Below are 14,501 nucleotides of genomic sequence, written 5' to 3'. Positions count from 1 at the left end.
TGCAAGCCTGGGGCCTTGGAGAGGAAAAGAGGGTCCAGGACTGGGGTTTGACAACTGTTTCTGGTGTTCTCCCACTTCCTCAGGGTTGTCCATGCTTTCTGCCCTTCCCTGCAGTGGGACACAGGGCTCTGCTATGCCCATCCCCTCTGGGCATTTCCTTCAAGGCCATGAGCTCAGCCAGCTGGTAAGTGAGAGCAATCTCATTAGGCCAATTCTCAATGGAGTGTGAATGCTCACCCTCTGCAGGGGCTTTGGCTATTGACAACTCCTGAAATTCCAAGTCATGTGATGATGTAAAGAATTACAGTCCTCGTTAGAAGACATTTATTTGTAAAGGGGTGGGGTGGAGTATTTTTTCAGTGCATTATCAGGCAGGCCTGCTTGGATGATCTTGAGCTAAATGCCATTTAGTTGTCATCCTTGTCCCCATTTACCTCCCCAGTCCCACTTGCTGATATCCCCTTTCCCTCCTTCTTCAACTCTCAGATCATGCTCGGCTTGTACCTGCCTGCTTACCCGCTCCTTTCTCTCCTTCCTTCTTTCCTTTCTTAATAATGGAGAATGTAGTACTGCCTGTTGTGGATAAAAAGTAGGAATAAGACACGACTGCTCTCAAGGAGCTCTCAGATTACTGGGGAGACTTGAAGTATTAGACAACTGTGGTGTGCTGGGTAAGGCTGTAAGCAGAGAGTGGCACCACGTACCTACAGGAAAGACACCCGAGCTGGGTATGGGGTGGAGTGAGCAGAAAAGGAGGGAGACCCGGAAGGAGTGGTGTGACCTGAGTCTTGAGAGTTAAGTAAGGGTGAGCCAGGCAAACATGGTGGAGGAAGGCAATCCAAGAAAAGGGCACACAGTTTGTGTGAAGGCCTGGCTTCATCAAGAACCCTAATAGTGTGGCTGGAACTCACACAGAGTATGGGGCATGGGGCAGAGGCCACACCAGTGAGGGCTCTGTATGTCATGTTTGGTAGTCTGGGTCTTATTTTTTTATTCTTATCTCACAATGAACACTTCTAATGAAAATAATACATGCACACGATTTAAAAATCAAAATGGCAGATGTAATGAAGAGCGACAGTGTCCTGCCTGCCCCTCCTTACCGGTGTCTTATTCCCTGAGGCAACCAGTTTTTTCCCCTTTTAGGTTCTTTATCTTTGTCAATACCACCGCATTGCTGAATAATATGCTTCTCTCTCTGTTCACTAATTAAATTTAGACATTATCTATTGAAGTTCTATTACGATAAGGATGTAGAGAATACCCATTATATGATAAAATAAGATTTACCAGTTTCTTAAGAGAGATAAACGTCAGAGAAGTTTACAGAACATCAACTCTTTAAACAACAATAGTAAAGTAACTGAAGTCTAGCCACAAGTCGTTAGATCACATTGTTCACTGGGTACATAGACACCAACTCTTTTCCTGGTCTTTCATGGTCTCACATGATTTACCTGAAACATTTCCACCATCTGTTGGTAAGTCTGGTCCCGCTCTTCCATAAAGACTATATCCTTGGCTGCTTCTGAGCTGATATACACATTCTGAGAAGCCACGGGGTTCCTGGTAAGTGCCTTCTTTATACCATAGATCACCTACTACCACATAGCACCTCTTCCTATTTCAAAAGCTATGCCTCTCACTGGACCAGCGAAAACACTGCCGAAGTAGTCTGTAGAGAGACGCTTAGAGGTTCCAGTGTGTTAGCAGAGCAGAGATGATTAGTATTCCTTATGCCTAATGAGGAGTCACACCTGCCCCAGCTTAGATCCTCAACATTCCCGCTGACCCCAGGGCCTCTCAACTCCTTTCTTCGGTGCACTATTCAGAGATGTGACTTTGGAGAACAGTTTCCAAAAGCCTAAAGGGTACTTGAATGTGTTGAAATTATACAATTCCATGTGGGAATTAGTGGATATATGAACACAGTTTCCTAGAAAGAAGGTCCATAACCTTTATGATAGTCTCATGGGCTTACAACTTTAAAAAAGTTAAGGATTATTATTGTAGAATTCTATCACTGCATCTCTGTAATGCTGCCAACGTTTCCCTGTGAAGCAATTTACATAGAAGGAGGATGAGCTTCTTTCCATCTTGACCTTCCTTTGACCTACACCTACTGCTCAGGATGAGGCAGGAGCCATTCCTCAGAACTGAAACCCACTGTGTCTCTAGCCCATTTTCTGCCCTTTTCTGTTTTTCCAAATCATAATAAGACCACAGTGAACATCCCTATAGTGCTTTATGTTTTATAAAGTACATCCAAAGACGTCATCTAATTTGATCTTCACAATAAGCCCAGGAGATAAGCATTATAGTTTCCGTTTCACGGATGAAAAACCTCAAGCTCTGGGGGATTTAGTGACTAACTCAAAGTTTCTCTAGAGCTAGTAGGTTCTGGGTCCTTACTGGAACCTGAATTCTGTGACAGGTTTGTTGTTTCTTCTACCTGCCGGAAACCACAATGAGATTGGAAAAGCTGGACTTTCAGCATAGCTGAAACCGTCCCAAGCCACTAATACCTCTTCCTGTTGGTTTACTTTGTGCTCTAAAATGTGATCTCAGCTCTCAGTGTACATGTCCTAAATTATTGATCACAATAGATATATAAAAAATGAATTGCTTGGTGACAGCTCAAATCATTAGCACACACATTAGCATATATTAAACCTTGAATACATAGGCCAATGTTCTGGCCACAGAGTTAGCCACAGCGGCAAATACAATGATAGAGGGTGTTGATGGTGGTGTTAAGAGGAATTTTCCTTCATCTTGAATAGACCGTAGTTGCTTTAGATCACTTGTTCAAAAGGATTTGACTCAATCCATCAGAAAGCATTTCTTATCCTGAATTTCCCCTCACAGGAGGCCTATGAGACTCATCAGGATAAAATCCGGATGGTAGGGGAGCTGGTGACTGTCGTTGGTGCCGTGATCATCCTGCTCCTGGAGGTGAGGTGCAGGCAGGATCCAAGCTGAGGCCATCCACCTGAGGCCGCAGACTGAACTGCAGTCTACAGTGTCTTTTTGTTTTACCGGCCTCTTCTCAGATCCCAGACATCTTCAGGGTTGGCGTCTCTCGCTATTTTGGACAGACTGTCCTTGGGGGACCATTCCATGTCATCATGTGAGTGCCCTTTCCTTCCAGCCCCTGCCTGCCTTTGCCAGAATTGTTCCAGGCTTCCTGTTCACTCTCTGGGACCTATACCTGAGCTGACCCTCACCTCCAGGGATTTCTCTCTCGTGGGGTTGTATGTGTGACTGTATATCTGCTTTAGGTGTATAGTTTAAGCCTGAGTGTGTGGGCACCACCTGAGTTACCACCATGCTGGAGGGGACCTAGAATATTTCCAGTCCTCCCTGCTTACTGCTCCCTGCTCTCCCCGCAGCATCACCTATGCCTTCCTGGTGCTGGTGACCATGGTGATGCGCCTTTGCAACATGAATGGGGAGGTGGTGCCCATGTCCATTGCCCTGGTGCTGGGTTGGTGCAGTATTATGTACTTTGCTCGAGGATTCCAGATGCTGGGTCCCTTCACCATCATGATCCAGAAGGTCAGTGCTTTCCCCAAAGTTTCCTCTGGCTTTAGCCATAGGACCTTCCCAGACAAGGGAGGGAGTGAGAGGAAAAAGGAAAATGCTGTTCAGAATGGATCTGATGAAACTATGTGGACTTTCCGATCTGTTAGCACTACGGGCTGAGGGACAGGTGGAGAAAGGATCACTTCACCTTCCTTCTCTTTTTCTATTTCCTATAGATGATTTTTGGAGACTTAATGCGCTTCTGCTGGCTGATGGCTGTGGTTATTGTGGGATTTGCCTCAGGTAAGAGCACCAGTCCCTCCTCCGCTAGATTATTGGATCTGGTTCTTCAGAAAGTTCACTCTGGCTCTTGCTCTCAGTTCTCATTTGCACTCCATTTTGTGTTTTTGGTTTGTTTTCCTCGTGGAAAGTGAGTCAAAAAGCACTCTCCCAGCCATAGGATCAACGTCACCCAGGTTGGTCTAGGATGTAGACCCATGTGCTCTGAATTTCTGGGCCAATAACATTCATTTGACTAACTGCCCTACAAGATCTTTAAAGGAGAGATGGAGAAAGGCTTTGGAGAGAGACAGACATTAAACAGGAAAGACTGGCTGGTTGTGGATCTCGGAAAACTATGCAGGCAAACAGGGACGGTGCAAGATTTAACTCCCCTATGTTTACTCTTCAGACGAAGAAGCATAGAGCATTTAATAACACATCACGTGCTTTTTTTAAATGTGTGGTCAAAGTTGAGAGAAAAGTAAAGAATTCAAAAAAGGAGGTGCAGAAAAAGAGTTTGGAGAGTTTGAAGAATGAGAGAGGAAAACAGAAGAAGAGTTGTGAAGAGAGACTTGGAAAGAGAGGCCATCAAGGACTCAATCAAAGCCCAAGGCACAGTGAGAGAGTGCCAGGGAGGAGAGGAAGGGACAAGGCAAGAAAGTCAAAGGCAGAGCCAGAGCCAGAGGCACAGCCAGAGGGAGCGAGAGGGAAAGTGAATGAGTAGAAGAAAGTTCTTAGGGAAAGGCAGGAAGAGGAAGGGAGAGCGAAAGGCAGCAACTCTAATCCAGTCCTCAGTGTCTGCAACTGAATATCCGTAAGACAAGGAGATGTACTACACAGTATTTGAAGATCCCCGACTCTTAAAAGACCATGGCTCAGTACAAAGGACATCACCTCTGTCCTGGGAATTACTCTGTTTAATGAAGGGTCCCACAAAACAGTAGGCCAAAAAATACACCAAGATCTGAACTACAAAAGGATGAAATGGAGGTTGGCTGCCTGTTTGAAGGATTCCCCATGTACACTTTCCCCCAACCCTCTACCCCATATGTGTCTACACATGTACAAAATGAGGGAATTCCATAGTCGTTTTCTGTTGTAGATGTAGATGTCCCATACCCAGAATCTCCTAAATTCTCTCTTCTTGGTTGTTGCACTTACTTTTTCTTATGTAAATAAAAAAGCAATGCTTTGTCATAGACCTTATTTCTGCTCTGGGGATCGCCTTGTTTATATTTCAGTTCCCCTTACAGAGAGGAGTCTTTTAAAGGTTCTAATGCTGTAACAAGGTTCTGAGATGCCTAGCACCATCCAGTAGGCTACACATGGAGCAGGGAAAACTTTTCCATGCGGGTCCAAGTTCACCCAGGGAATCTCATGGTAATGGATGGTTATCTGGAAGACAGTGAGATTTTCTTAAAAGATGCTTTTCTTTTAGCCTTTTTGTGTGTGCAGTTCTTTAAAACTGTTGGAGATTTCATGCATTCTTGTAACAACTTGTCTTTTAAATATTTGGTTTTCTAAAATGTAAAAATATTGTCAGTGACTTATTTTATATATACTTTTTTGCTACCTGGCTGAGTATAACCATTAACCAGAGTGATGAACTTGGTCATAGGACATTTCAGGGTAGCCAGGTCCACAAGGAAACTTACATTCACACATCTACATTGATGGGTAAGTGTGTGTGCATGCGTATGAATGTATGGGGATACATACTGGAGGTAAAATAAATGCTGACCATTCCCATGCTTATTGTGGTAACTCCCTATTTCCCCATCTCCATGCCTTCTTCCTGGGCGGAGCAGCGTTCTTTGTCATTTTCCAGACAGAAGACCCAAACAATCTGGGGCAATTCTATGACTACACCATGGCACTGTTCAGCACCTTTGAACTTTTCCTCACCCTCATTGATGGGCCCGCCAACTACGACGTGAACTTGCCCTTCATGTTTAGCATTGTCTACTTTGCCTTCGCCATCATTGCCACACTGCTGATGCTCAACCTGTTCATTGCCATGATGGGTGACACACACTGGCGAGTGGCCCATGAACAGGATGAGCTCTGGAGGGCCCAGGTGAGTTTATTAGTGTTGGTCTTACTAAGGGGCAGGGCATGGAGAGAAAAATCAAAGTTGAATATATTAGCTGACTCTTACGAGAGTCACAGAACAACTGAGTGGGGCTGTCACCTCAATGGAAGTACATTTGGATATGCAGAGGGAACAAAGGAAGCAAAATAGTAGAATAGGGCTAGGATCAACACCCAAGAGCTGGGGGTCTTGATCACAGGGGGAAAGTAGATCCAGGAGTCATCCTTGAGTCCAATGAGAACTAAGAACTGTCTTGTTCTGAAATATTCTAGTTTTCAATTTGAATTTTCTCTTTTATTTGCTTCTATAACTCCCTGTTTCTCTATGATCTTTTCTTTATATTGTCACTGGCTAATAAAATGTTAGTGTTGGAAGTACATTTAGTGGTCTTCTAGTTGAGTTTCTGTCCAACAAATAATCATCTGAAAAAAATTTATCAGAGGGTCGTTCAGTATCTTCTTTAATGCTAACTAAGGCCTTATTATCACATGGATTTGGGCAATGGTTGGGAAGAGGAGAGCTTTTTCATATTTCAAAAGTTTTTGTTATTAGAAAGGACCATGTTCCATTGAGCTGAAATCTATCTTTCTACAATTTTATTCTTTGGCTCCAGTCTTTTCTTCTCATATAACACAGAATGCACTCTTCCATGTGAGTACCACTCATATATTTGAATACAGCCATTATTTATACCCTTGGACTTTTCATTCATTTAACAATAATTATTTAGAGCCTGCTATGTGTTGGAAAATGTCTAGGATCTGAGGACACAAGTGTGGACACAACAGATACAGTCTATGCTCTCATGGAGCTTACAGCCTGGTTGGGAAGACAGAGAAACAAGTGACTTCACAGAAGGCTATACAATTATAGTTATAAAAGTGTCATAGGGAAGTAGAAGATGCTAAAAGCAGCATTCAACAAAAGAGACTGACTGGAAAGGTAGAAAATGGTTTCCTGATGGAGTGACATTTAAGATGAGCTCCTAAACATGGGTAAGAATTAGCCAGTTAAGAAGAATAAGGGGAAAGGATGGATGTTAGGGTTTTTATTAATCTGAAGTTTTGGCTACAGGGACAGAAAACCAAACTCAAATAGACTTTTTAAAAAGGCAGTGGGAGGAGGATGTGTTGCTCCTCATAACTTGAAAGTTTAAAGCATTAAACTCGCTTTAGCGTGTGTGGCCAGAACCCAGATCTCCATTTCACACATTACATCAGTTTCTCTGTTCTGCTCTCTTTTGTCCTTACTCTCTTCTAAGTCAGTCTCTCCCATCATGTTGGTGAGATAGTTTACAGAAGTCCTAAACTCCCAAGGAAAGGAGCAGGTATACTTCATTACTCAATTCTAAGGGCCCCATTCACATTGTATTCTGTGTGCCTCCTGATGTTGTGAAATATATAGCCTTTAAAAGTGTCTTTCCCCCAGTGAACCAAGTCTAGATTCCATTTCATTGCAATAAATTTGAGTCATAGATGCATCCTTGAATTTAAGGTTAAGGCCAAGGACTGGAGAGTGGTAGTCGTGGTGGTCGTGAATTTCTGGGGAAGAGTAGACTAATTGATTGTGTTCAGTCCAGTCTACTCTAACTGATGGACTGAGAGGAGCGAAGGAGTGATTCTCTAAATGAAAGATGGGTTCTGTTACCAGAAGAAAGTAGGGGCTGATTAAAGGTACACAGAGAAACAGTAACTGTCCTTTTCAAAGTAAAGAAGGAGAAAAGCTTTCTGGGGGAAGGGAAGAGAATGATTGAAAGTCCTGAGGTTGGAGGGAATTTGGTATAAGTAAGAAACTGAGAGAAGGCCGAGAGATGCGTGGAGTACTAAGAAAGTTGGGGAGTAGAAGCATAGGAAGTGAAGAATTAGGCTATTTTAAGGATTACTAGTTCCTTCAATTAATAAAGCTTCCTGGCCACAATCCATCCTGGCTGCACCCTTCTGTTCATGGCCTAATAGATCATGGTCCTTCTGAAACTAGAATGATCCCTGATATGATTAGAGGAATGCGTTTTAAAAGGGGCCATGCCTTTTCTTGCTTTGGATACTACACTATAAATAGCACTTAAAATTGAGTCAGGTGTTTCAGCAAATACACAATGGCCCTTATTAAGCTTATGATCGACTAGAACCCGTACATCTTTGTTACATGACTTACTTAGCTAAGTTCCTTTACCATTTTCCTGTACTTACACAGATACTATAGTCTTAAAAATAAATGTAGAATGTTACATTTGGTTTTCTTAAATTTCCTCTCATTGGTGGTTTGACTAGCATTCCAGTCTGGTGAGATCATTTTTATAATGCTTCTGTCACCTCACATATTACATTACAGTTTTGTGTCAAAGGCATATTTGATAAGCTTGTCTTCTGTGTTTCATCTAAGTAATTAATGTGGGCTGGGCAAAAGATGGAACATGTGACGTGCCACTAGAATTTTCCCCGCCAGGTTTGTGATCATTAACTCACCCTTTTCCTTTCTAGGATGTGGATATTTAATTTGCTGCAAATTCCCTGAACACCAGCAGCATCATTTCATCCCCAAGACCTTAGATATTCTGTTTAATCATTTTAATTAAATTAAGATAATTGTCCTGTGGCTTTCCTATGAAAAAGTAAATGAGATTAGTTTGGAATGACTCATTTTCCATGAATCTGAATCGTAATGTAGGGGTCATTGTTTTATTCAAAACACTCATAAAATATCCTCTTTCCTTTTATGATGAATGGTGGGGAAAGCAGGCAGCATGATGCCTGGCACAGACTAGGGGATGAATGAATGGCTGTCATCTCCACTGATCTCTGGTGTCCTCATCCCACAGGCTCCTTTTAGTTCCCTCTGTTGGTGGCTTCAGTGTTCTCTGAACCTCATGGCTCTTTCTGAGTTCTTCCTCTACCTCTCACCTCCTTCCAGGTCGTGGCCACCACGGTGATGTTGGAGCGGAAACTGCCTCGCTTCCTGTGGCCTCGCTCTGGGATCTGCGGGTGCAAGTATGGGCTGGGGGACCGCTGGTTCCTGCGGTGAGTAACAGTGTATATGTGTCAACTGCCAATATGTATGAGGCCATGGGAACAAGGGTGACCAGTCCCACATTTATCACCCCCCTCTTCAATCTTGAGTTCTTAAATTGGACCAAAAGGAGACGTCATCACTCTATAAATTGAGACTGCATTAACCTGTTTAGAGGAGGAGAGTGAAGCTGAAGTAGAGGGATAAAAAGAACGCTGATGGCCAATGCCTGGCTGTGAGTACATCAGGGCAGAAATGTGTGAAAGGCTACAGATATGTGTTCATGCTCCTCAGATGCAGGCATGCGTTACGTGTTCTAGTCTTGTTCCCACCTCACCCCCATTTTTAATATATTCTTGCCTCAAGACTAACATCCTCCATCCTAGTCTACCTTCGGCTCCTGACCTGGCTCTCCTCTCTCATTTATTTCCTTAACTGCATCTCCTCACCCTTGTAATACATTTATCTTTTAATTGGCTGGGTTTCCTCTTTCATATTTATGCATATCCCCCCAATCACGCGCATGCACAAGCCCTACCACCCTCCAAATCTTGATTGCTTACCTCTTTGGCCTCCATCCAGGTTATCCTCCGTTCCACTGCACTTCCCTTCTCTTCATCCTACATGATCTTTTGGCTTCAATTCTGGTCCCTTCCTTTTCCTTTCCTCTTGATCCTGTCTCCTACATGTGCTTCACCTCTACTTCTCCCCATGGCCCATCTTTCCCCACCTCAACTGAGACCTTTCCCCTTTCCCCTCCTTAGAGTTGAGAACCACCATGATCAAAATCCTTTGCGAGTGCTTCGCTATGTGGAAGCTTTCAAGAGCTCAGACAAGGAGGATGGACAAGAGAATCTTTCTGAGAAACAGCCCTCTGTGGTTGAAAGTGGGACCCAAGCCAGAACCTCCCTCTTCCTCCCAACTCCCTCCCTGTCCCGGAACACATCCCGCAGCAGCAGCAGTCACCGGGGCTGGGAGATCCTTCGTCGCAACACCCTGGGGCACTTGAATCTTGGACTGGACCTTGGCGAGGAGGATGGAGAGGAAAATATCTATCGTTTATGACTAGGATCCTTGTTACTGTTGACCTGACTCCAGGGGGACCTGAGGTGGGGTGCAGAGAGGCAGACACTTGCTTATGCAACTTTCTAACTTTCATGCCTGTTAATCATGGGAAGGAGTAGACAGAATAATTCCTAAAAGCCATGTCTCACCTTGCACATCAGCATTTCTGGAGATGAGCAAACGGCATCTGTTGTCCCACACATCTTCTGGGTTCTTGAAAGTCCCATATCTTGGGAAAAGAAGGTGTCTTTTTGATCAAAGTTGTACTTGGCATCTAAAGACCCAAAGTAGGAATGCTAGACTAGTGTCTGGATCATCTCTCTTTCTGCCCCAAGTGGGCACTAGAAAGTGATAATCTGTGAAGACTGCCTGGTTCCACACGGCTTAATGTGGGAAGAGCCAGGCATGGCATTGTGGTCCTTTTCTTTTCCCTACACCCGTGTAGGACTCTGTTGCCACCTAGTAACCAAACCCCAGCTAGAAAACCACAAGAAGAAAGGTTCTTTGTATTTGCTTTATCTTTTCAAAGAAATTTATTGTGTTAAGATACACATAACATAAAATTACCATTTTAAGCACTTTTAGATATACAATTCAGTGGCATTAAGTACATTCACATTGTTGTCAAACCAGCACTATTAGTCATTTATAGAACTTTTCTATCATCCTAAATTGAAACTCTTGCACCCGTTAAACATTAACTCCCCACTCTCACCTTTCCACAACCCTTGATCACCAATATTCTACTTTGTGTCTATGAATTTGACTGCTCTAGGTACCTTACATAAGTGAAATCATACAACTTTAATCCTATTGTGTCTGACTTATTTCACTTAGCATAATATTTTCAAGATTCATCCATGTTTAGCATGTATCGGAATTTCATTCCTTTTTAAAGGCCAAATAATATCTCATTGAATGTATGTACCACATTTTGTTTATCCATTCATCCACTGATGAACATTTGTGTGTTTCCACCTTTTGGCTATTGTTAGCAATACGAGTATGAACACTAGTGTACAATTTTCTGTTCAAGTCCCTGTTTTGAATTCCTTTGGGTGTATACCTAGAAGTGGAATTGCTAGATCTTGTGGCGATTCTGTTTTCTGCTTTTTTTTTTTTTTTAAATAAGAGGGCCCTAAGAGAGATGAATATTTTATTTACTTTTTTTTTTTTCTTTTTTGGTGAGAAAGATTGGCCTGAGCTAACGTCTCTTGCTAATTTTCCTCTTTTTGCTTGAGGAAGATTGTCCCTGAGCTAACATCTGTGCCAGTCTTCCTCTATTTGGTATGTGGGATGCCACCAAAGCATGGTTTGACCAGTGTGAGTCCATGTCTGGGATCCAAACCCCCAAAACCCAGGCTGCTGAAGCAGAGTGCATGAACTTAATCACTACACTACCAGACTAGCCGTCATATGGCAATTCTGTTTAATTTTTTTGGGAACTGCCATACTGTTTTCCACAGTGGCTACACTATTTTACATTTCCTCCAGCAATGCACAGGGCTTCCAATTTCTCTACATCCTCACCAACACTTGCTACTTTCTGGTTTTTTTGATACTAGCCATCCTAATAGGTATGAAGTGGTATCTCATTGAGGTTTTGATTTGCATTTCCCTAATGACTAATGACATTGAACATTTTTCATGTGCTTATTGGCCATTTGTATATCTTTTTTTTTTTTTTTTTGAGAAATGTCTATTCAAGTCCTTTGCCCATTTTTGAATTGTGTTGAGTTTTTTGTTGTCATTTTTGAGTTGCCTTATCCTTGCTTTTTGAGTCTTAGAGTCTAAAGTATTTATATCTCATTTGCATCCTGGTGTGTTTTTATGCATGTGTGGTAAATTATGCCTTTCTATGCTTGAATGGCCCAGTTATGGGACTGTCCGTGGTCTGTCCCTCAGGTGGCTCATTGGCAGCTAATCATCCTTGTGCCTGGAGGTAGCAGGCTACCACCTATGCCTCCAGCAGCAGATATCCTTCACCCCTATCTCCCTTTGCCCCTGTGCTGAGTTGTGGGGTGAACAGCAAAAACAGAGGATGGGCTATCCCTCTCCAGGAAGGAAACTGGGAGCTAAGTGTCCAGGGCACCCATTACAGGGGCTCTTGCACAGCCTCCCTCTTGTCTCCATCCCTCTACTTCTCATCCCAGCCTTATTATCACCCTCACTAAAAAGCCATAAAAGACTTTTAAGACCACTGTGGTCTGGAATAGCAAAGTGTTTAAGGGGGATTTGCGAAACTACAGGCAGGTTCATCCAGCTACTCATGGAAAGCACAGATGAGTGTGGAACAGTGAGGGACCACATGAATGTGCATGCACACACTCACATGCTGGTACACAGGAGGTATGGTGTCTAAAAATACTCAGTCACTGTGATTCCTCTTATTTGCTCAGTCACCTGGATTCTTCTTATTTTCTTTTGTAATGGAAGCACTTCCTTGCCTGTGTAAAGCTAAACTCCCATCTGTGTTCCAAATTCAGTTTTCTTTCTGTCTCTTCAGACAGCTGTGTCCATCGCTTGTCTCCTCTAACTCTTCTCATTTGTGTATCTTCAACCTCTCCCTCTCAGCTAGCTCTAAGGGTCAGCAAATAACCATGCTCTATTCTTTTCCATCTTCAAAGAAATTGCCTACGCCCTCCCTCAATCCCCACCTCTCCTTTCAGCTAGTGCCCTATCATTTTTTATTCCCTTTTCAGGGCCAAATTTCTTAAGAAAAGACTCCATTGTCTACTGCCCTCACACAGCATCCTCAGCCCATTGTGATTTGACCTTACCTCTTCATGCTATTGATAGCACTCCCACAAGGTTATCTAGCTGTGGCTAATCCCACCGAGTAGTCTCAATCTTGCTTGAATTCTCTGTAGCATTCAGATTTTAGTCAACCACTCATCACCTCTCAGCATGTCTAGTGCCACACACTCCCACCACTCTGTCTGCTTCTCTTCTGTCTACCAATCCCTTAAATATTTTTGGTCCACAAGGCTCTCTGTTTTCCTCACCACCTGGACAGTCCAACCTACTTCCATAGATTATATTAACATGCACAGGTTCACTATTCCCAACTCGCTATCTCCGTGTAGATTGTCTTGAGCTCCAGGCATGAACAGCTTGGACACCTATCTGTTGGACAGCTCTACCAGGATAATTTACACACACCTCAAACTCACTGTGTGCCAAACTGCACAGCTTTTCTTCCTCACCAAACCTGCTCCTCCACCAGTCTTCCCAACCAAATAGTAGGCCAGGTTGCCTAAGCTAGAATCCTAGGCATGGTCCTCAACACTGCTGTCTTTAATTCTTGAGATCGTATCCAGTAAATCTCAAGTCTTGTGAACTCTATTCCCTGTTATTTGAAAAATAATAAATTTGGTTAGATAATGCATCAAATGGTGAAAATTCAAAGAGCACACAAGATACACAGGGAAAAAATGCTTTCCTACCTCTGTCCTAGCCCTGGAGGTATTCTCCTCAGAGACATTCATGAATAAAAATTCGTTCTTCTCCTTCCAAAAATACTCTAAGCATATCCAAGCATATTTATGTATATACGCTTCTAACAACACATAGAAGAGTATAGGATATTAGAAAAATAATTCTTGCTTTTTTCATTTAGCATATTTTGAAGACAATTCCATACCAATATAACGTAAAAAAAAACTTTCACTATTCACTACCTCTGGTTCTCCGAGTCCTACTACCGTTATTCTAAAATGGGCCACCATCATCTCCCGCCTGCATTACAGGAGTAGGTTCGTTAACTGCTCTCCTTGCATGAAGCCTTGGACTTCTGCAGTCCACACTTGACACTACAGCCAAGCTGATCGTGTAAGATGCAACTCCTGCCTCAAACTGTGATCTTCTGGAAATTCTTCCTTGAAGCGACTCCCGGCAACCCCTCCAGGCTCCTCATACCTCACACCTCTTGCACTCTAGTTCACCTAGCTGAATTATTATGAGTTCCTGGATGGTGCTATATTCTCCTTCTTCTTGGCCTTCACAACTTCTGGGCCTTTCCACCTCTCTGCACCCACTCTCCCTTCCATCTTTGTAACTTCTATTTATCCTGCTGTTCTCAGCCTAACAGGATAATACATTGGCTGCGTGTTTGTGTGTGTGTTTGAGGGAGGTCCCTGACTCACAGGCTATGTTAGAGTCCACCTGTTCTGTGTTTCCAGGCCATCTATAGTTTCTTTTTTATTATACATCCTGCACTCTATTGTACTTATTTGTTTAATAAGTTAATGTCTGCCTTCATCAGTAGACTGTAGTTACACAGATTCAAAGATAGTGCCCACTTATTCATCATTGTGTTCTCAGTGCCTGGCATAATTCCTGGGACAATGTAGTGTGTAACAAATAGTCACTAACTGAATCTACGAATGATTCACCTGTTTTTATTCTAAGTTCTCCTACTGGCCATACTCCAGTTATTTTTACTTGTCAAATATGTGTGGAATTTTTCCACCTATATAATGTGTGCGGAAACACTTTGAAAAGAATAAACACCAATGCAAATGTAAGTGAT

The 14,501-nt window shown here is 42.9% G+C and overlaps 1 protein-coding gene across 3 annotated transcripts in view; it reads left to right on the top strand.

The window, feature by feature from the left end:
• Window positions 1–14,496, top strand: part of LOC103563208 (transient receptor potential cation channel subfamily V member 5) — a 30,423-nt gene extending 15,927 nt beyond the window's left edge. For all 3 annotated transcript variants that reach the window (XM_070616638.1, XM_070616637.1, XM_008538493.2), the window contains 7 exons: window positions 2,869–2,955; window positions 3,054–3,130; window positions 3,393–3,558; window positions 3,762–3,828; window positions 5,616–5,884; window positions 8,810–8,916; window positions 9,670–14,496. In XM_070616638.1, coding sequence (XP_070472739.1) covers window positions 2,869–2,955; window positions 3,054–3,130; window positions 3,393–3,558; window positions 3,762–3,828; window positions 5,616–5,884; window positions 8,810–8,916; window positions 9,670–9,970 — 1,074 coding nt within the window. In that variant the 3' untranslated portion in view covers window positions 9,971–14,496. The remainder of the gene's footprint in view (window positions 1–2,868; window positions 2,956–3,053; window positions 3,131–3,392; window positions 3,559–3,761; window positions 3,829–5,615; window positions 5,885–8,809; window positions 8,917–9,669) is intronic.
• The last annotated feature ends 5 nt before the right edge of the window (window positions 14,497–14,501 follow it).

The sequence above is a fragment of the Equus przewalskii genome, chromosome 4 (assembly GCF_037783145.1).
Source record: "Equus przewalskii isolate Varuska chromosome 4, EquPr2, whole genome shotgun sequence".
In the NCBI taxonomy this organism is placed as follows: Eukaryota; Metazoa; Chordata; class Mammalia; order Perissodactyla; family Equidae; genus Equus; species Equus przewalskii.
The sequence above is the reverse complement of the archived record's forward strand: the minus strand, read 5'-3'. Positions and strand labels throughout refer to the sequence as shown.